We start from the raw sequence: 21,599 nt of genomic DNA on the forward strand, positions 1-21,599 counted from the left end.
TAACATAACTTAATGAGGTCTGTGGGAATTTCTTTTTTATTATAATTATGAAAAAAGAAGAATGATTGAATCCTTTTCAATGATATAAATTAGTTGTATGCTTAGTTAGTATGTAGCCTTCTTAGTTAAGAAAATCTACTGCAACTTTTAGTATTTTGTTCGTTATATCAATTTATAGATAGGTCTTCAGCACACTACTTAAAGAGAGTGTCAGTTTTGGATCAAAGTAGTGAATTATACTGTTTGCAGAATGTTGCATGCATGTCTGCACAGTGTTATGTTTATTTCCAAATCTCAATGACAGTAAATATTGTACAGATAGTATGCAAGACTTCACAGATAGAGGTGTGGTTACAACAATTTTGCATGTTTGGCGTGGCCTGTGTGTGGTGGCGGGGTCGATAAAAGATGAGTACTTCTTCCATAACTAATGTTTTATTATGTTTCTGTTATTTCTCTTCTCAGGCTGACTCCTTCCAAAAAAAATCCACACGGGTGGTCTTGAAATACTGCTCGGTGATCATTAAATTGATTATAATAATTGGTTTGATGATGGTGATCTTCATTCTCCTCATCATGGTCAGATATATGAATCCGGTTCCTGTGTGAACTCCTTTATCTGCTCAGGACTGAAAACTACAAAGATGGTGGCCTTTAATTGCACTCATGGATGATCAATTCAGCTCACATGAAAAGATGTTTTTATATATTTTGAAGGACCAGTGTGTAGGATTTAGTGACATCTAGTGGTGAGGTTGCAGATTGCAGCCAAAGGGAGGGGAGAACCTACAGTGGCTGCAAAACTCACACAAATTTTAAATAGCCCTCTCTAGAGCCAATCTTTGGTTAGTCTGTTGTGAGCTACTAAAACATACTTATGAATATTTTATTCAATTTCTGTTCTGCTAGATGCTAGATTAAATTCTACATACTGAACCTTTAAGATCAAAATATGCATGTAAATTCAGCAGGTACATGATGTTGTAACCTCTGAAAGCTTATCAGGTTAGTCTGAAATGTAATTTTATGTTGTGATAAAACAAGAAATAACCCATAATAAAATTATGTTGAAAGTTGAAAAGAAAAGTCCCACTCTGCTCAAAAGTATTTTTCCTATTGTTGCTTAAAAGTTTGAGCTTCACTTTGCAGAGTTAATTTTCACATTGATCTGCTGCTGTTCCGTTTATTTATTCTAATTCTAATTTAACACTTTTAAATTGTATTTAAATACCTTTTTTATATTGCATTGTATTGCGTTTTCTTGATGCCTTTTATATTTGATATGAGGCACTGTGGATTGTATTGTTTTTGAAATGTGCTGTACAAATAAACTTGCCTTGCTGAAGGAGAAACATTTCTCAGTTTGGACCTTAAATCTCAGTGTAAGACTTGTACCTGTAAGCATGATTTATGTCATCACAACTAGTCTGGAGCCAATCGTGGTCCAGTAACCAATTTACACAAGTGTGATGAGGAAACTTGAAGGCTTTAGGGCACAAACATTGAAAATGGACTCTGCAGTTTCTCTTACCAGATGTAGCAGTTGTTCAGTAGTCAAACTACAATGAAAAATATTTAGATATTGAGATTCTGGATTTTTCAACAAGGACAAAGGATTTTTAATTAGGTAATAAATTGAACGTTTTAATGCTAAAACCACATCAGAACTCATCATAGATTATTATTTCAGGAGTATAGTGCAGAGTACTGTTAAACATTTCTTCAGTTTGTTTAAACTCAACTGAACACTTTCTATCAAATAACCAATTGAAGTAACTATTGGAAAAACTAAAATATTATTAAAAATTAAACAATTAAACTACTTTTGAGGCTTCACAGCAGTGCACAGAATAGCTGTTCTTTCTTCTTAAAAAGAAAGTAGCAAAAAAAAAAATAGTAGCAAAATAGTATACTTAAAGCACAAGACAGGGTTCAGTCATGGCGTCTAACTGTGGCCTTTTGTCCCTGCTGGGCTGCGGTTTGATATGTTTACAGATTAATTATGAAATATACTTCAGGTGAGATGTTAATTACGTTAACAATTCACCCTTCGCTAAGCCCCGCCCCCCTTAGTTACTGTTGCTATGTCTGTCAAGCTTTCGCTCCTAGCATAAGAAATATGGCGTTTTCAATGATACCAATAACACAATTTCCAAAGGAAATCACCACACATTTTTGGAAAAACGGTTCTGATATATCAGAGAGAAGCCGACAGAAGGGTCTGCAGTATGCGTTTGAGGGATATATCCACAATATAATAAACACAATAAAATCTGCTGGCGGAGTCAAAATAATGACATTAAGATAGAGGGAAAAGCTCATAGGTCACAATGCAAGCGTCAGGCACCCCACGTCTTGACACTTCAGGTGAAGGACAACCATATACAGGAACACCAATGTTCTTGTACAGCTGGGTAAGTCAACATATTGTTAACATTTCAGTTAATGTCTGATTAGTTTTCATTATCTACGTGTTAGCCCATTGCTAGCTAAACTAGCTAACGATATCCCGCTCTTGTATTTGTTTACAGCGCGCCATGATATTGTTCCCATATAGTGGGATTGATTTATACCCTGGAGCTCATAAACAGACAGCAAGAAAGCCCAACGAAGTCCTGCACAAGTGTGCCACAACAATGGCATAAACCGTGGAGTAATAAAATACTTTTATAATACTATTATTACTTACTCCCTCTCGCCTTCTTTCCTAAGCCTACACTGTAACAAATTACTGTAAAAATACAGTGAATTTCATACAGTAATGTACCGTTTTTCATGAATACAGTTAAATACTGTTAATGGTGATGCCTTTACGCAATAAAAATACTAACAGTAAGCTACTGACTATCTTGAAAAAAAAAGAAAAAGGCAGAATTCCTCTCAAATGATACATGTTTGATACTAAGTCAGTGAGAGTAAACGTAGTCTTGAGGTGCAAAATGTCAAAAATTGGTATGAAAGCATCAAGCCTTTTCATAATACAATAATTAGCATTTTAGATCAATAGCTTTTAGACTATGTGGCCTATCACATTGGCATGTCTGTTTTTACTGCCTTGGAATAACCGACGTTTTATTTTGAAAACTCGCTCCGTATCAGTGAACTACGTGCATTTGCCATACATTATAGAATACGAGCGCACTTGAAATTTTGGTGCGGCTGGTTTGACCACGAAAAGACGAACGCCGGCTCACTTGACCGCAGTCAACTGGGACACCATCCTCCAGAGGCAGCGTGAGGGCGGAGGACGGGCACGGCTGGGCCGGGGAACTTTATTTTGAACCGTTTTCCCCGCCCATACAGCAGTTTTAAGACACGTCACACTGACCAGATGACAGCTCTGACGAAGGCTGAAGCTACAGCTGAAACTTGTAAGCAGGTAGGATAACACCATTCCCATACTTTACCTGTCTGACTAAAAGAAACTTACGTTATATCTAAACAAGAAGACAGAATGAACATAACTGATCTATGATGGCGCTCTTGCCTAGGGTATCTGATTAATTTCAGTCTTGTATTAAGTGCCTGAGAACAATCTTACATGAATCTTGAATAAAAGTAACCATAGCTTATTATGTTAAAATATTACTTCGAAAGTTATCTAAACAAATAGTTTCTGAGTAAAAGTCTTTAAGTATCTGATTAACTCTACTTAAGTACTATAATTAATTAATTGGCAATAACTGTATGTAAGTATCAAAAGTACAAGTAAAAGCTTTGTTTTGCAAGGATAAGGAAACATAGATTGTTTTAAGTTTACTACGTACTCTTGAGTTAACATTAATGTGCATTGTCATTAAAAACAGTAAAATGGTTTATTTACTCAGTAGTCCATAACAGCTTATTGATACTATATTTTCCCAGGAGCTGCTCATTAACTGATGAGGACTTGGATTTACTGAGACGGTAGACAGGAACACCAATCAGCTACCTTGTCAACAAACCTCCTGTCGAGATAGCTATGGGAGAAAACAAGTACGCCCTTGGAAGTGGTTTGAGCCATCAGGTAACTGGAAAGAACTTGACTGAGATTAAATAGTTAATTTATTTTCATACAAAATTCATTCGAGTTACATGTAGAACATAAAGTTAGTAGTATTGCATACAAGATGAACGAGACAAAAATGGACAAAAATGTCCAAGGGACAACAGAGGATTAAAGATCCCCCCCCTTGACATGTTTTTAAGATGTATACAAATGCCCTACTTTTAACAATAACTAGCTAACCTTTGATAATGTGCGGTTGGAAGTTGGACAACACACTAACCACATACCAAATCTGATTTATGTTTCCAAGACGGGAAATTGGTATTCTACCCGAAACAATCTTGAACTTTTTAATTTTAGCAATTGCTCTCTCAACATGAACTGTGTGCTTGGCAATTTTTTTGGTCATCTCAACATCTGCATGTGGCATTTGACGGTTGGACCTGGCAAAAGGTGGGAGGTTGAGTTTAAGACCCTTCTCCTCTACCCCTTTCTCAATCAGAAAGCCCTTGTCAGTCATTAGCCCATCTCCAACTTTGAGGTAGCCACACCTAATGCAACCCTGTAGTAGCTCTTTGATGTTGCACTGATTAAAGATCTCCTTGTCTGAGATTGATCCAGTGAAGAGGGCAGACACATTATATTGCACCTCTAGGGTCACAGGCAACTAGAGACTTCAGAGTGTTGGCAGACTTGTATGTGGAGTAGGTCTGACTCTGCAGCAGTAAGGAGCTGGGCCTCTCTATCTTTAGTTCAATGCAGTCTAGGATACAAAATGTAGTTGGGAAGTCCTGTTTAAAGTTGTCAGGCATGTTCTGTGAAATGACATCTCTGTGTGGCCAAATGGGCAGTTGGCCAAGTTTGTCAAACATATAGTCTACCCATGAGTTTATCATGGTGCTGACGCTCTGTAAGCGAACATGAAATCGAAATGCTAAGTCTTTGTGGTCCAAATTTTGTCTTAACTTCATTAGTGTGAGTAAAAATTTACTCCGCAAGGGCATTTTTTGGACTTCAATGTCTACCACTTTGTAGGTCAGAGGAATCTGTGTTTGATGGGCAAGGGGATCATTTGGCACTTTGAAAAATTCACACAGGCTGTTGAACTGTTCATAGGTGAATCCAGTGCAGTAGTGAAAGTAACCAGGCACATGACTTTGGTTAAGAGACTCTGGGGTTAATGTATCTGTAGTCTGTGCATTTTTAAGTTTATTTTCAAGCAACTGGAGCTGGCTATCTTTTGCATCAAGTTCCATCGTCAAATTCATCATCTCCTTCTTTTGTTGTGCAAGTCTCTCCTTTAGAGTCGTCAGTTCGTCTTCTTGGCTGCCTGTATGATGATGTGCCTCTGTAAATGTAAAAACAACCAAAAACATTCAGTTAATATTTGTATAATTTTCTTCTGTTTTACAGCTTCCTCTCATCGAAACAGCTACACCAACACCACCTGCAGACCATCCTGGCAATTTCCCTGATTTCCCCTTACCATCTCAACCATCAGATTACTGTACAGTGCTGAATGAAAATGATACATATAGTTATAGTAAAATGACCATCACTTTGCCTGACTCTGCAGCTCTAGAACGTAAGACCAGACAGCAGAATGCAAATAACCTCTGGCATCTTGCACGGTCTCCCCGACTTACATCAAGCTCCTTTAAAAGAATATGCTCCAGAAAAGCCAACTATGATAGCCTTGCTGCTAGTATCAAGACCACAGCCATAGGACAGACCAAAGCAATGAAACGAGGGGTAGACTTAGAGCCCGTAGCAGCAAAGCAGTACTGTGAAGTCACTAGTAATCTAGTGTTCCCATGCGGCTTTGTGGTAAATCCACATGCTCCACACCTTGGCACTACACCAGACAGGAAGGTCATAGAGAGGCAGGGGAGGCAGGGTAGGCAGGGTACAAGCTATGGACTTTTAGAGATAAAGTGCCCATCAAAAGACAGCTACAACGATTGTCCCTATCTTATTCAACATGCAGATGGTAGCTACAAGCTTAAGGAAAGCCACACATATTTTTACCAAATTACAGGGCAGCTGGGACTCACAGGAATGCCATGGTGTGACTTCTTTGTAATGTGCACTAAAGACTACCACCTACAACGTATACATTTTGATGCAGCAAAATGGGATAATATGAAAAACAAATTAGACTTGTTTTTCTTTGACTACTTCCTCAGCAGATGCAACCAGTAAAAAATAATGCAAACACACTAAACACACTAGACAATTACCATTGTCAGTGTCAACACTGTTGTGTTGTGATGCAGCTTCCTCAGTTGAGTTTGGTGTGGAGGCTTCAGCATCATGTTCATCACATCTGAGTCTGTAAAAAGTTTTTAGAGTTTTGGTTGGTTAAAGCAATGGCTTTATTTGTAGATTACTATAAGGCACATTTAAGTTAAATACAGTTGAAATTAAATACATCTCTATATTTATAACATGTACAAAATGGTTGGGGTGGGGGTAGGGTGTGGGCAGTGATTCCAACTTTCATGGCAGTTCAATAATGGCTGGGCAATATAGATAAAATCAAATATCACAATATATTTGACCAAATACCTCGATATCAATACTGCAACAATATTTTAGGGATGACTGTTGGTGATTTCAAAAAATTATTTGCACAATGAGATTTTTGATTAATAATCATCAGTAATTTGGATATAACAACAAAGTGGGTAAAAGGCAAATAATAGAACAGCTAGAACAGTCTGGTGATCTCAGAAAATAACACTGTTTTACTGTAATGCAGCCTTTAAAACCAGAAAAAGACAACTCTTATGCCATATCACGATATTATAATATCCAAATTCTAAGACGATATCCTGTCTCATGTCACAATATCGATATAATATAGTTTAATCACAGATTTCTCTCATATTTCAGTTCTGATTCATCCCCAACATGTGCAGATGGAGTTGAGAAGTTGGAGTAAAGAAGGAGGGAAAAAAGTGCTGATTTAATTGGAAGAAGTCCAATTAAAGACTAAATTATTTACAATAACTCTACATAGACTAACTCAAATATAAAAAGAATAGAAATAGAAATAGAATAACTTCATACAGGAGTATTGGTACTACTTAGAGTGACGTATCGAGTCTTCAAGTGCTTCACTTTAATGTAATGAAAGGTGAGTTTGTATCAGTGCTGTTAAGTTATATTACAGCTCAGCCTTGAGGTTGTTTGGGCTTCTCAACTAAAAACACTTTCTGCTCCTCCTTCACACAGACGTTTTGCAGAGAGCCCACTGAAAAGTAAACATATGATACTTTATATTTCCTGCTGGTTGCATCAGTTTCAGCTACAATACTCCAGATCGGTCTGACCCCTCACCCACTGCTTGTGAGGTTCAGAGTTTGAGTTAATTATTATCGCTTCACATAATCACTGTCGGCGAACCTCAGAAGCCACACTGCACCGCCACGTTCAGCATTTAACCAACTTTAATCCGGATAAATTCAGCTTTTCCGACGAGGTGAAGATGAATCCCAGCGGAGCCAGCAGCGGGAAGACTTTCCTCTTCACCTCTGAATCAGTCAGAGAGGGACACTCTGGTACTGTGCTCATGTTTACCTGTGTGTACGCTGGGCACGCGCAGGTCTACTGTCTATCTGTTATGTAAGGGATAATGCACGACGAGGTGTCCGTTAACAGGAATGAAGCATGGGAGTCCATTATTTCCTCATAATGGACACATCGATCGAAGGGCATTGTCGCTACCCGAGTTTTTTTTTTAATATAAACTTTATTGATATATCCTGATCTGAGTTAGCGGCTGATGTGACTGGGACTTAATTCTTTTTACTTAGACTGTATATATATATTGTAAAAGCCCTTAAAGGAAGTATTTATGAGTATTAATGTGAAAAATACACAGACACACAAACTTTCCTCGGGTCACGTGTGTAATGACCGACAGCTCTACACTCCCACTGCTAGAGCCCTGCAGTTATTACACAACACTACTACTGCTGTTAGCACGCCCGCCGATAGGGGGGGGACAAACGGGTCTGTTGTCCCGGGCCCAGGATAGGGGGGGCCCAGAACTGGCCCCACATTAAATTATGGAATAGTTTTTTCAAAATAGGCCTATTTGTGGAAAAAAATTGTAATATTTGAGTTACATAAAAGCTTTTAATTGTTTTCTTCCTAATCGCTCTTGAAATAGTGGTCAAGAACCCCCGCCACCCCCAACACAAAAATGGTTTGGCCACTGATCAAAATTTGATGTTGTCATTTGAAGTTCAGTACGCTAAAAATGTCCGGTCAGCCCAAGTCCGGTGCTCAGAAAAGTAAAGAAAAGAGAAGAAGAAAATACAGGCCTTAGAGATTTTCTAAACAAATATTTAAAAAAAAAAGGTGGTGACGGTGAAGCTGGAACTAGTAAAGTCAACGTAGAGCAAGGTAAGAAACAGCGCAGCCAACGTTTACCGGCAGCCTTGTAACGTAACCTAACTGGCCAGCTCTAATGTTAACGTCCATTAGCTTGTATAAAAGCCTGACACAACACGTTATCTTTGACAGAAACAGTTGAGTTTGGTAGCTCCGTCAGAGAGGAGAGATCCAGCTGCAGTCAGGTGACCGAGAGAGTGATGCGGGAGAGCTGCCCCGCAACGGAGGGACAGAGTCAGGCTACCGGTGAGAGAGAAGAGAGTCACAGTGGAGAGTCTGAGCAGGATGGATCAGAGACTGATCAGACATTTAATTTCAGCGATCCTGCATTATGGCCAACTAAAATGACCGAGTCTGATAGAGTAGGAGTAGGAAGAGCAGAGGAGAGGCAGTGTTGGGGAGACTTAAACTACATGTAGTTGAACTACATAGCTTAACTACAATTAGCTGTAACTTGCTGGTAGTTAAACTACATTCATATGTTGTGCTGCGTCAAGTATTTCAACTACTTTTTGGGTCATTTTTTGTAGTTAAACTACTCAATTTACAAACTACAATTTTGGTCAATAACATGAAATATTATTATTTTATTTTTTAAAGATTTTGTTGGCATGGACGCCTTTATTTAGCAGCGTATATGGCATGTGCTCTAACCACTCGACCACCTGCACATGAAATATTTTTTATTAAAAAAAGACCTATATAATATAAATGTTAATTAAACTTTTTTTTTTTTTTTTTAAGGCATGAATCATGTCATGACATGCCAACATTGTTGTTGAAGACACACCGATCTAGAATATGTCTACCTCTTTGGGTTTTTTATTACATTTTTTGTAGGTTGATTTACATGTGGGTATTGGGGTAGGCTTTTCATTTTCTCTTTATATTACCCAACATATCTCTAGATTACCCAACATGTCTATGGTGAACCTACAGTATGTTGACCAGCTTTTTTTCTTTAAAAAAATAAAACTGAGTTGAGAGGCATATTTCTGCTGGCATGTGAATTTTTTGTAGGCTATTATATTTAGTTTCATATACACCACATGTTGATTTATTTAACGCTGAGTTAAATGAGTATAATGAGTATAAGTAGTTGCTAAAGCTACTTTTTTTAGCTGTAGTTTTACAAACTACATTTCTCTAGGGATAGAAATGGTAGTTTGTTCAAACTACTGCCAGGCTGAACTACATGTAGTTTTACAAGCTATGCTTGCAAAGTAGCTTCCCCAACACTGACGAGAGGAGAGGAAGAGCAAGGGAAAAGGAGAGATCCGGGTGCGTGGGGGCCCATCTAAGATTATCTCGTCCCGGGCCAAGGCAAGACTGTCAGCTGGCCTGGCTGTTAGATTAACATTATACACATAAAACATGAGGAAACACAGAAATAACTCTTCTCACAGTGCTGCAGCTGACAAAACAATATTTAAAATACAAGATAAACTATATAACCTTAGAGATGTAATAAGCACTCAAAAGTTCAAATTTCTCACGAATCACGATTGAGTCGGGTGAATAATATGTTTTTTCCAAGCGGAATTGCCGTACATAACTGTCAAAGATGGCGGACGATGGCGGACGCTACTGCGCATGTGTGACTCACATCGGGTAGCGACACTCACACTTCCTAGATGGGGAAAGACAAATTATTTATATTTACATGCATTTTACAATATAAATCTAAAGTTTTTCGACCTGCCATAACTAATACGTGGAACAGCTATTACCATCTTATACTGTTTTTAGATGTAAATACTTTGCTTTAGTAGGCTTAAGTTTTAACTGCATTATAGAACCCCAAATCCTGTAAGAGTATATTTTTTTATCTTGAAAAAATATCTGGAATATAATTGTATAATTTTTAAATCACTTTTCAAACTGGGAAAGAGACTTTTTAAAATCTTGTGTGCACAAGTTATTATCCTGAGCGATACGTAAAACCCCCCAACATATCTGCATCAGCAGGGCCGGCCCAAGCCTCCATGGGGCCCTAAGCAAAATTTGATTTTGGGGCCCTCTATTACTGCCAATAATAATGATTATTGATCATTCACACACCTACTATAAACATATTCTACTTATTCTACTCTGTCATTACGAATACACTAAATGTGATAACTTTTTGTTGTAGTTAGATTGTAATCCACAGTGATTAAGGCCATGGAAGCAGACACCAGATTTGCAAACTTAAAGAAAAATCTTTCAATTAATATTTGGCAAAGTCAGCAACTCCCCCTACTGGCCACACAGAGAATCAATACATAAAACCTCAAAGAGCTGCCCGGCATGTTTGACCCATCTATGGTTTTTAAATCAAATTCAGCTACAAGAGCAGCCTGGGGTTGATTTACACTTAATATATACATAATATAAAGTGATATAGTACTAAGTGGGATACTGAATGTCATCTAGGCCAACTAAAAGTAACAAAATAAACCAATAGTTTACTGTAAACACAATCTGCTTTATTATGTTTTGTTTTAAATAAACTGTAACCGCAAATGTACAAAAACAGACAGTAAATAAAATTAATTTAAAGAATATCAGACAAATACTTAAATAATGATGTAAATCAACAGAGGCACCTGAAACAAGGAAACACATGGTTTATAAATAAAATATAAAGTAGTCTGACAGGAAAGAGGGACACTCAGCTGGGTCTACTGGCGGTAGAGGTACAGGCTGCAAACTGGATGCTGAAGAAGTAGATGAAACATCAACATGACCAAAGATGAAGGACCTATAGGGAAATTAAATTAATATTTTTGGACAAAATTATTCATCTCAGAATATTCTGCAGTACACTGAGCAATTATGAAGGCTGTTTTGTTGTTAACTTACCAGGTACAGCTGAGGTTGCAGAGAGGACAGTGGGCACAGTGGATGGAAAAGAGGATAGAGATGGATCTGAGATGAAAAACATGTCCCTTGTCATATGATTATATCTTATATTATTACATTTTAATGAGATAATTTGACTAGTAATTAAATATATATGGTGACAGTTTTTGATCACCTGATTCATCAGCCTTGGCTGCCCCTGAGGAGGTGGATTGCCCCTGGGCTGAGTCAGTGCCTCCTCCAAAATACTTTAACAGTGCTCCTGGGGAAGTTTCATATAACGTATGAGCATAATAGGGAGTTGATGTAAAAGGAATATGTTTATTTACTCACATAAATTACTGTGCTCTGCAGCAAACAATTGCAAACATACCTCAAACTATAAGTTAACTAAGTTAATTCATTAATGCAAAACCATATTGCTAGCAAACGTCACTGCGTTTGTAATTAACGTTAGTTATTAAACATTTGCTATCAAACGTTGTTATCAAAAAAGTTGTTTTGATGCCAAAAATCGACCCAGAATAAAACTGAGAATCAACTTATTCAAAGTATTACACAAACACAAAAACGTTAGCTAGCTAATTTGCTATTATAGCCAACGTAGTTGGAATAAAATATCAACAATAATTAAAGCCGCAAGCGGCGATGGCGGGCCCTCGCTCACCCATGCCACCGCGGGGCCTGAGGCATGGCGGGGCTGTGGCGTGAAGCAGAAAGTGAGAAAAAACCTGGAAGGAGGCCAAAAATGCAATGTTTCGTTCATCCAGTAGGGGGCAGTCACAGGTAGTTACACATATGGTCTGGTGTGTTCAGGGGGGCCACTCATCAGTCATGTGAAGTTTGGAGTGAATTGGACAAAGCATGAAGGAGTTATGAGAGGTTGGTAGTTCATCCACCAGGGGGCAGTAGAGTGTAACAAAACACAAGCGGTTGCGTTCAGGGTGGGACAGTGATTACACGTGAAGTTTTGTGGAAATCGCACAATGATGATGTAAAATATGGCACTTCCTGTTTCCACTAGGGGGCGACACGAGTGAGATCGCCTATGAGCGAATGGAGACGTTAAGGTCGGCACCCTGGACCTGTGTACCAATTTTCATGATGATACGAGTTCAATAAAGCCATCAAAAAGCCAAACGTATTTTCATGGCGAGGAATTGATGGTCGCTGCATCGCCACATGGACGCCATTACTCGTAGCTTCACAGTCTTCATAATGTAGCTTCGCCAACTGGTTCTGAATGAAGTTGATGGGGTCAACTATGTATTTTTCATGAATTTAAGTTCACTTCCTGTTACCACCGGGGGGCGCTATGGGTTACGTGGGAAGTTAATATATCGGGACTTTCAGGGCGGAGCCATCATCATGTTAGTGAGTAGTAAGTTAGTTGAGCCCTGGCAGACACGCCCTTTGACCTACGGATGCGCAGAGCACAACTTAAGCTCAGCTAGGTCTGGAGATGTTGCGTACCTAATTTGAACTTGATCGGGCGAACGCTGTGGGAGGAGTTAATTTTAGGCGGGAAAAATCAAAACCAAAATGGCCGACTTCCTGTTGGGTTGAGGTCATGAGGTCAAGAGGCTTTTTTGCATATGTGGGTATAATACATATGTGTACCGAATTTTGTGAGCATAGGACAAAGTTAGCAAAATTCCCTATGGGCATTCTTTGTAGGGGGCGCTATTCCGCCATTCTGCGTCGACCATGTGCGACCACCCAAAAATATCGAATTTCGGATGAGGCCGGATGTCCCCGCAAAAGTATAAGCATTTTCGCATTTGGGAAAGGGGCGAAATTGGGGAACGAAATGTCGGAATAATAATAATAATAATAATAATAATAAACATTACAATTTCAATAGGGCTTTCGCCAGGCGACTTGCAGTCGCCGCTCGGGCCCTAATAATAATAATAATAATAATAATAATAATTGAAACTGCAAGCAGTGTCGAAGGGCCCTCGCACCCCCCGGTTTCACCCCAACTGTAACGCCGTACGTGCACGTCGGTGCGAGCGGCAGTCGCAGGGCTGTCAAAACTGGCATGTAGATGTCTTTGCTCCTGTGCCTTTAATTGAACATTGTGTGCAGCGGTTAATGTCTCCACTAGCTGGCAAACTAAGAGCACAAATGAGTCTGGGTGACTTCTCAGCACAAAGGAATGTGGGTGAAGGGCCAAAAAAGCATCAAGATTGAGCATTTTTGCCTGGATGGCCAACTTCCTGTTGGACTTAGGCTATGGGTCCAAGAGGCTTTTTTGTGTGTCTGGACATGATACATGTGTTTACCGAATTTTGTTTGTCTACGTCAATCTGAGTCGAGGGGCTTGATTTTTTAAATTTTCTAGGGGGCGCTATTAATCCATTTTTGCGTCGGCCATTTCCGCGCTCCTTAAAATATCAAAGTTTTCTCCGGATCGGACATGATTGCAAGTTTTGGTGAGTTTAGGGACATGTTTAGGCTGTCAAAAAGGCGTAAAACTATAATAATAATAAAAATCATCCAGATTGAACATTTTAGCCTGGATGGCCGACTTCCTGTTGGACTTAGGGTATGGGTCCAAGAGGCTTTTTTGTGCGTCTGGACATGATACATAGGCGTTATCGATTTCATTTCTCTATGTCAATGTGGAAGGCGGGGCTTAAACTTTGAAATCTTCCAGGGGGCGCTGTGGAGTCATCTTCTCACTTAAAAATCCCAAACTTTGTTAGTAGTCAATATGTGTGACTGTTGACGTATGTGTACAATTTGGTGAGTGTAGGAGTTTGTGAAAATGTACAAAATGGATAAAGTCACTAGGGGGCGCTATTCAGCTGTTGTGCCACGCCCAGGGGCAGTTACGGTCTCAAATTAAAGTGCTCCTGAGTGTGAGCCTATGTGGCAAATCTGGTGATTCTGTGAAGATGGGAAAGTCCTCTAAACGCAGAGGGAAAAACGGAAAATTGACGCAGGAAATACACAATAACTCACTTCCTGTTACATCGAAAATTTTGAAAAAAATAATTTGGGGGTTTACCCATGAGTGCTATGAGTCCTGTAAATTTCACTAAGATCAGACAAAGTTTGTGGTCACATGACCCGCTGTTAGGGGGCGCTATGGAGACCCCTTGCCACACCCACCCCCAATGATGTTGAAATTGAAACGGCGTCACCAGGTGTGACATTTTACGCACTGCATGTATTAACATCCGACAATGTATGGAGGAGTTATAAGGAGTTGTTTGTTTATACAAACAAACGACTGCCAGGCCCACCTGGTATAACGTAGGCAAAATCTGTCATCAAGTTTACATAATCAAGGTCTGAGGATGATACAGTTCCAATCTGAAGTCTCTGCAGTCAAAACTGCAGGAGGAGTTTGTTAAAGAACGAGGCCTGGAAATGGGGATAATGGCGGAAAAAATGCACCTGTGATCCAAAATGGCCGACTTCCTGATGGACTTAGGGTATGGGTCCAAGAGGCTTTTTTGTGCGTCTGGTCATGATATATATGAATCCTAAATTTCGTGTACGTGCATGTAGAAGGCGGGGCTGCAACTTTTAATGTTCTAGGGTTCGCTGTAGAGTCATTTTGGCACTTAAAAGGTTGCGGTTATACCAAAAAATAATATTCGTGAGTCTTGACGAGTGTGTCCAATTTGGTGAGTTTTAGAGTTTGTCAGTACATCCTAGGTGGGAAAAGGCATTAGGGGGCGCTACTGAGCTGTTGGGGCAAAATGTTGGGCAAATGTGGTATCAGATGAAAGAGCTCATGATTTGAAACCTACGTGGCAGGTTTCATGATTCTGTGAACATCATAAAGTCCTCAAAGCGGTGTTCGAAAAATGAAAATCGGTGCACGCCACGCGGTCAACTTCCTGTTTGGTAAAAAAATTCCACAAACTTAATTTCCCCATGATCCGATGAGAGCTGTAACATATTTAAATTTCATGCCGATCCGAGAGGATTTGTGGTCACATGACCCGACGTTAGGGGGCGCTAGCGAGTCCCCTTACCACGCTTGCGTCCAATCACGTTGAATTAAATAAATTTTCACCAGCTGTGACGTGTGTGCAGAATTTCATGAGTTTTCATGTATGTTCAAGCCGCCAAAAATGCGATTCATTTGGCGGCATAAGAGCGAAAATAATAATAAAAGAGAAAAATCCTGGCAAAAGCAATAGGTCCCTCACTGACTTGTCAGTGCTCGGGCCCTAATAAGAATCCTGGCAAAAGCAATAGGTCCCTCACTGATTTGTCAGTGCTCGGGCCCTAATAAACATTACAATTTCAATAGGGCTTTCGCCAGGCGACTTGCAGTCGCCGCTCGGGCCCTAATAAACATTACAATTTCAATAGGGCTTTCGCCAGGCGACTTGCAGTCGCCGCTCGGGCCCTAATTAGGGACTTTCCTAATTTGAGGAAACTTTTCAAACTCTCCTTGACACCAAATGTTACATTACCAAGACATACCTTTATCTTGTTGTTTTCCTCCTCTTCCTTTTTCTTTTTTCTGGCCCTGAAGGGTATGTCCTTTTTTACAACATTATTCACCTGCTCCTAGCTCCTGGATGCTCAGCGCGCACTGCACACGTTACTAGCGCAACTCTGACATTTCGAGCAGACTCTCTACTGCTTAGTTCGCTTATGCCTTGGGCCGGCCCTGTGCATCAGTAATGAGAACATGACCTCAGTGCCCTCAATGGTACTAAATCCTGGTTTTGCTTGCACCTTTAATAATCTCTGTGCTCAAAAACATATTTAGTTATATAAAGTGTCCCTGTCTCTGTTTTCTAGTTGTTTTTAATGACTTTGACTTTGTGTTCACAGATAAAATGTGTGACCAGATCAGTGACGCTGTACTTGATGCATACCTGAGTGAAGACCCCGACTCTAAAGTGGCCTGTGGTAAGTGTTCTGTTATATTGATATTACCATATTACTCAATTTTAAGTTAAGTCCAACTCCTCTCTAAGTGTATTTTCTTATTGTTGCTTAAAAGTTTGAGCTTGAGTTAATTTCCACCAATGCTGTTCTTTAAATCAAATTTAAGGCTTTTGATTAATGTCTTACACTGCCCTGTGATTTCTACTGCCCTGTTTTATGTCTTATTCTATTTTAGCTTATTATTATTTCCAATTTGATTCCTTTTAATTGTATTTAAATGTCTTTTTTATATTGCCTTGTGTTGCTCTTATACTCTGTCTTGCCTTTTTATGTTTGATGTAAAGTCTTGTTGTTGAAATGTGCTATACCAATAAACTTGCCTTTCCTTGACTTGAGTAAGTGTTTTACAGCCCTACTTTCAGTACTTGTAGTTAGTTAATAATTAAACAGACAAACATGTTAGACCTAATCAGTGTTTGCCCTTTAGACCAATAAACAATACTGCATTATCTCACTGGCTCTCTTGCAGCTCAGAAAAGGCATTCAACTCTCTCTGAAACATTGTATTTAAAGGGGACGCCTCATACACATTTGCAGGTCTATTTTTATATTCTACTGCTTTACAGGAATATGTTTGCATGATTTACAGTCAGCAAAAACTCCTTATTTATCTTATAATGGTCCTTTATGCAGCCCCTTAGTTCAGCCTTATTCAAATTATATGAATAACATGCAGAGTAACAGTAAACAGTGCTGGAGTCATATTCTTGGCTAACTTAACATAATGTCTTGTAACAGAATGCGTGGCGAAGACGGGCATGATTTTATTGGTTGGAGAAGTGACATCTAAAGCCATAGTGGATCTCACGTCAGTGGTCCGAAATACTGTTAAGAAGATTGGTTATGATCACTCCTCAAAAGGTACCGTATGGTCAAATTCATTATTCTGATATGATAACTTAAGTTTGTGCAGAATTGTCTCAGGAAATTAAATGCATAAGTCAAACGCTGATGCAGATTTTGTCTCAACTATAATCCGCAGGTTTCGATTATAAGACCTGCAGTGTGCTGGTGGCGCTGGAGCCGCAGTGTGTGGAGATATCAAACTGTGCGTTTAAGGACAGAGATCAGGAGGACATCGGTGCAGGAGACCAGGTTCGGCATCACAGGCCGTCTCAACCGCTCACTATCTGTAAACATCTTAAGGGGGAGGGGTATAAATGACTGACAAATTCCACCGAAGTGGTGGAACAACAAACCAACCATTTGCCATCCCTAGAGCCTTGCTACTGGTTTGGCTAAAAAAGAATAGTACAAACGTCACTTACAAGATCTTTCAGCATCTTTTAAAGGTAGGTATGATAGGTAGGTTCCAGTACAAAAATGATTTTATAGTCAATTATTCGACTGCTTGTGTCTTCAGGGTCTGATGTTTGGCTATGCCACAGATGAGACTGAGGAGTGTATGCCTTTGACAAGCCTTTTGGCTCATAAAATCAACTACAGGATGAAGGAGCTGTCACGCAACGGAGAGTGTCCTTGGATACTACCAGACGGCAAATCTCAGGTGAGCCACATCAGAATAAATTTGGAGGATTTTAAAAGCGTTCTGTACCTCCACTGTGCTGTTAGCTTTAACCTCCTGCGACCCCCGGTCCTCATATGGGGACATCACCTTTTGGTTTTGCTGGACCTCATACTTAATTCTGCTGAACTCTGACTAGTTGTCCTCATTCGTGCACACTTTTTTGTGCCACCCAGTGGCAGACAAAACACAATACATGAATTAGTGTAAAAACCAGATGACTGGCATCTTGGTGAAGTCAAGACGAAAGCGTCCCACTAACAAAACCTTATCAAATTTTATGTTTAAACTTGGGTTTGGGTTTATTTATGCTTAATAAGGTTTGTAGATTGATATGCTATACAAATTTGACTTATTTTAGCAATAGCAACAAGCTACGACACTGCTAATCTTCCTGTCGAAGACAATGTTTAGTTTTGGTACTTATCAGTTCCTACTAATCCCAAATATCTAGGAGACATTAAAAATGGATATCAAACAAAAGCTCAAGTCTCAGGAGGTTAATATTGTGGAGTTAAGAGTTCACTTTTGAATGTTTTTTCCTTATTTTCTGCAGGTCACGGTGGAGTATAAAGACAACATGGGAGCCATGGAGCCACTGCGTGTTCACACTGTGGTCATCTCGGTACAGCATAGTCCTGACATCAGCGTGGAGGAAATCAGACATCATCTGATGGAGAAGGTGGTAAAAGTGGTTATTCCTGCCAAATACTTGGATGACAAAACCATCTACCATCTACTGCCAAGTGGGAAGTTTCTTCACGGAGGCCCAAAGGTGAGAAAGGACTAAACCACAAGATAAATGAATGCAATTGTTTGTTGTGTGTGAACGTGCAAGAGCTGACTCTGATGTTTTTTTGTCACCAGGCTGATGCAGGACTCACGGGGCGTAAAATCATAGTGGACACATACGGAGGATGGGGCGGGCACGGAGGAGGGGCGTTCTCCGGGAAGGACTACTCCAAAGTGGACCGGTCCGGGGCTTACGCAGCCCGCTGGGTGGCCAAGTCTTTGGTGAAAGCCGGACTGTGCAAGAGAGCCCTCGTTCAGGTGAGGAATTTAAAGGTTTTATTGAAAGGAATTGTATTTGTAGTTTAGGTAATTTCCTATATTTTTTTACTGTCAACAAATCTCATGTGCAGAGCCAAACTGGCAATAAATTCATCCCACTGAGTAATGTGTGTATAAAGTCTGATATATCTTCTCTCTCTGTGTGTGCCGTACACCTCTGCTGTTTGTCCAAAAACTTTTAAAAACACATCAGTGAGCCACACCGCTGCACTGGGTGACATGTTCCATCATTATAAAGAGTTTGGTCACATTAGTTAGTTTAGAAACGGCTCCAAAGACTAAAAACAGCGATCATGTTTTCTGTCTCTGGAGAGTAGTTCTGTGTAAGGCAGAAAACACTGAGCATGTTGGCTTCACTTACTTGTTGTACTACATATCACAACCTTTTGCCTTTATACTACATTGCCTTTATACACACACAGCAACCTCAATTTTGGTTATACTTAGTGGTGTCTGCCGTTCTAGGATCTTTTGAGGGTGACTGTTCTGTTGCTGTTTTCACTCTTTGGAGCCGTTTCCAAACCAGCTACGGTAAACACAGTCTTCAGGGACAAAAGGAACATGTCACCCACAGCAACAGTGTGACTCATTGATGCGTTTTTAATAATTTTAGATGAGACATAGCAGGCTTATCACACACAATACGTGTAAATAGATCAATTCATTGTTGGCTTGGCTCTGCACATGAGATTCGTTGACAATGACGTCTTGATTTTACCGCGAACGGCTGCAATGTGGATTTGTTCTGTCCTCCGAACAGCGTCATACCCCATCGGGAGTGTTTCAGAAGCAATGCGTTTTCCTCCGTCACTGCCAGAGAGAAGACAGTCTGAAGTGTATATATGGAGAGGAAACTGCGTCAATACAAACTTTAATAAGTATTATTTGTCAGCTGCAGAGGAAAATGAAAAGAGACTTCCAACACCTGTTTTTTTAGCATTCATCGCTCCGGTGTGCCAACAAGCCGCACACTAAGACTTTCATCAAACTGATCATCAAAGCATTGATCATAGGCCCTGAAAAACTATTAAACAGCCGAAAAGACTCAGCAGCAGTGTGAGCTGTAGAGCTGCAACAATTAATCGATTGGCCGATCTACAATATATTAATCAGCAACTATTTTGGTAAATGAATAATTGCTTTAAGCAAAAATGTCAGAAATTCCCTGTTTCAGCTTCTTAGATGTGAAGATTTGTTGCTTTTCTTTTTCATACATGACAGTAAATGTAAGATTTTGGGATTTGGAAACAGAACAAAACATTTGAAGACATAACAGGCTTTCTTTTTTTTTTTTTTTTTTAAACTTTTTACTGATATTTTATGCAAAGTGTTAGTTGTAGCCCCAGAGAGCAGTTTTACCTTAAAACAGACTTTTCTTCATCACTACCCTCAAGGAAAACCTTTCACCACCTCATTAAAACCCAGTAATGCCCTCGCTGATTCCTTTTTAGGATATTGAACATTTTCCACTCATTACTTTTGCAAGTCCTGCAGTTTATTGCTGAAAAACAATCCTCTTGTTGATCCTCCCTTAAGCTTTCAGTCATTCTTGCTTGTTTCCTGCCTTGTGCATAAACTTCTCATGCTGACGTCGCTCAGAAACATATCTATAATGAATGAGAGCATTAATGTCTCGTCTGTTATTCCCTGTAGATCTCCTATGCTATCAGTGTGAGCCATCCGCTGTCCATCTCAGTGTTTCACTACGGCACATCGGACAGAGATGAAGACGAGCTGCTGCAAATCGTACAGAAGAACTTTGACCTGAGGCCTGGAGTCATTGTGAAGTATGTGTAGTTTTTCATAGCTGTGTATAAGAAGATCACATTAGACTTTATATTTCTGCCCTCATCAGTAAATACAACCCTGTAATATTGACTGTGTGTGTTTTCTTAAACAGGGATCTTGGTTTGAAGCGACCAATCTACCAAGCGACTGCCTGCTACGGTCACTTTGGCAGAGACGAGTTTCCCTGGGAGAAACCAAAGAGTTTGGTGTTTTGAGTTTTTTGACTCAAATACATTTCTGTGAGGTTTTAATAATCAGTCATAAAATGATCAACAGTAATTTGAGTCACAGAATCGACATTTAGATATGTGTGTAGACAGTTTTCTGACAACATAAATGTATTTTCTCTCTTATCTCTAATTAGCTGCATAGGTCACAATATCCTTGTTGAAGTATGAATTTTCATTTTTTTATTTAATGTCCGTTTTTATAAGAGGAACTGTAATTATTGTTTACAGTAATTACGCTGTAAATGTTACAAATATCATGGAAAAACTGTCACATGTCAAATTTATAAAAAACATGTTTTTGGGTAACAAGTTATAAAAAATACTGCAATTAAAAGGCTGCATTATGACTTACTATTGTGTTTTTATGAATAAGTTATTACCAGTGATGGTGTTATTTACAGAAATACTACAAATTTGAGGTTTTGAAGCTACTGAAGATAAATCTGAGGGGTCGTGAGATGCTACATAATTTTCTTCACATATATTTACTTTCTTTAATCTTTGCGTTTTTGTGAAACATGAGAGAGTTTCACCTCTCTGGGTCTCAAATAGTTGTAGAGAAACTCTGACATCTGAAACATGACAAAAGGTAAATATGGTAAATGGACTATAGTTAAATAATATATAGCGCATTTCTAGTGTCATATTGATCGCTGGCTCCTGAATTAAATCAAATGGAAATCGTATCATGGCAGACTTTATGATATCTGTAAAAACTGAATCAGCATAATATCGTATCATAAAGAAAGTTGTGTGATTTACACCCCTAGTTAATATGCAATAGTGGATATAGTACACTAGGTAACTATTTAGTTATATTACACCA

General features: G+C 39.3%; 1 protein-coding gene across 3 annotated transcripts; it reads left to right on the forward strand.

The window, feature by feature from the left end:
- Positions 1–3,252: 3,252 nt before the first annotated feature.
- On the forward strand, positions 3,253–21,125 carry mat2al (methionine adenosyltransferase II, alpha-like). Of its 3 annotated transcripts, XM_062434388.1 has the most exons (11): positions 3,253–3,379; positions 3,865–4,006; positions 5,402–5,495; positions 16,043–16,120; positions 16,898–17,020; positions 17,142–17,254; positions 17,523–17,666; positions 18,241–18,459; positions 18,552–18,734; positions 20,409–20,542; positions 20,656–21,125. In XM_062434388.1, the coding sequence occupies exons 2-11, from the start codon at positions 3,962–3,964 to the stop codon at positions 20,756–20,758; spliced, it is 1,236 nt and encodes a 411-aa protein (XP_062290372.1). In that variant the 5' UTR covers positions 3,253–3,379; positions 3,865–3,961; the 3' UTR covers positions 20,759–21,125. The 3 variants fall into 3 exon arrangements, with proteins under 3 accessions (XP_062290372.1, XP_062290373.1, XP_062290374.1); XM_062434389.1 differs by lacking the exons at positions 3,253–3,379; positions 3,865–4,006; positions 5,402–5,495 and adding an exon at positions 7,287–7,551; XM_062434390.1 differs by lacking the exons at positions 3,253–3,379; positions 3,865–4,006; positions 5,402–5,495; positions 16,043–16,120 and adding an exon at positions 16,565–16,696.
- Positions 21,126–21,599: the final 474 nt, after the last annotated feature.

Source organism: Scomber scombrus, chromosome 15, assembly GCF_963691925.1.
Source record: "Scomber scombrus chromosome 15, fScoSco1.1, whole genome shotgun sequence".
In the NCBI taxonomy this organism is placed as follows: Eukaryota; Metazoa; Chordata; class Actinopteri; order Scombriformes; family Scombridae; genus Scomber; species Scomber scombrus.

Bases quoted from the DNA above. Each gene is read 5' to 3' on its own strand.
- mat2al (XM_062434388.1), top strand. From the start codon at position 3,962: ATGGGAGAAAACAAGTACGCCCTTGGAAGTGGTTTGAGCCATCAG. The intron at 4,007-5,401 runs GTAACTGGAAAG...TCTGTTTTACAG, and splicing joins GAAGTGGTTTGAGCCATCAG to CTTCCTCTCATCGAAACAGC. The intron at 16,121-16,897 runs GTAAGTGTTCTG...GTCTTGTAACAG, and splicing joins CGACTCTAAAGTGGCCTGTG to AATGCGTGGCGAAGACGGGC.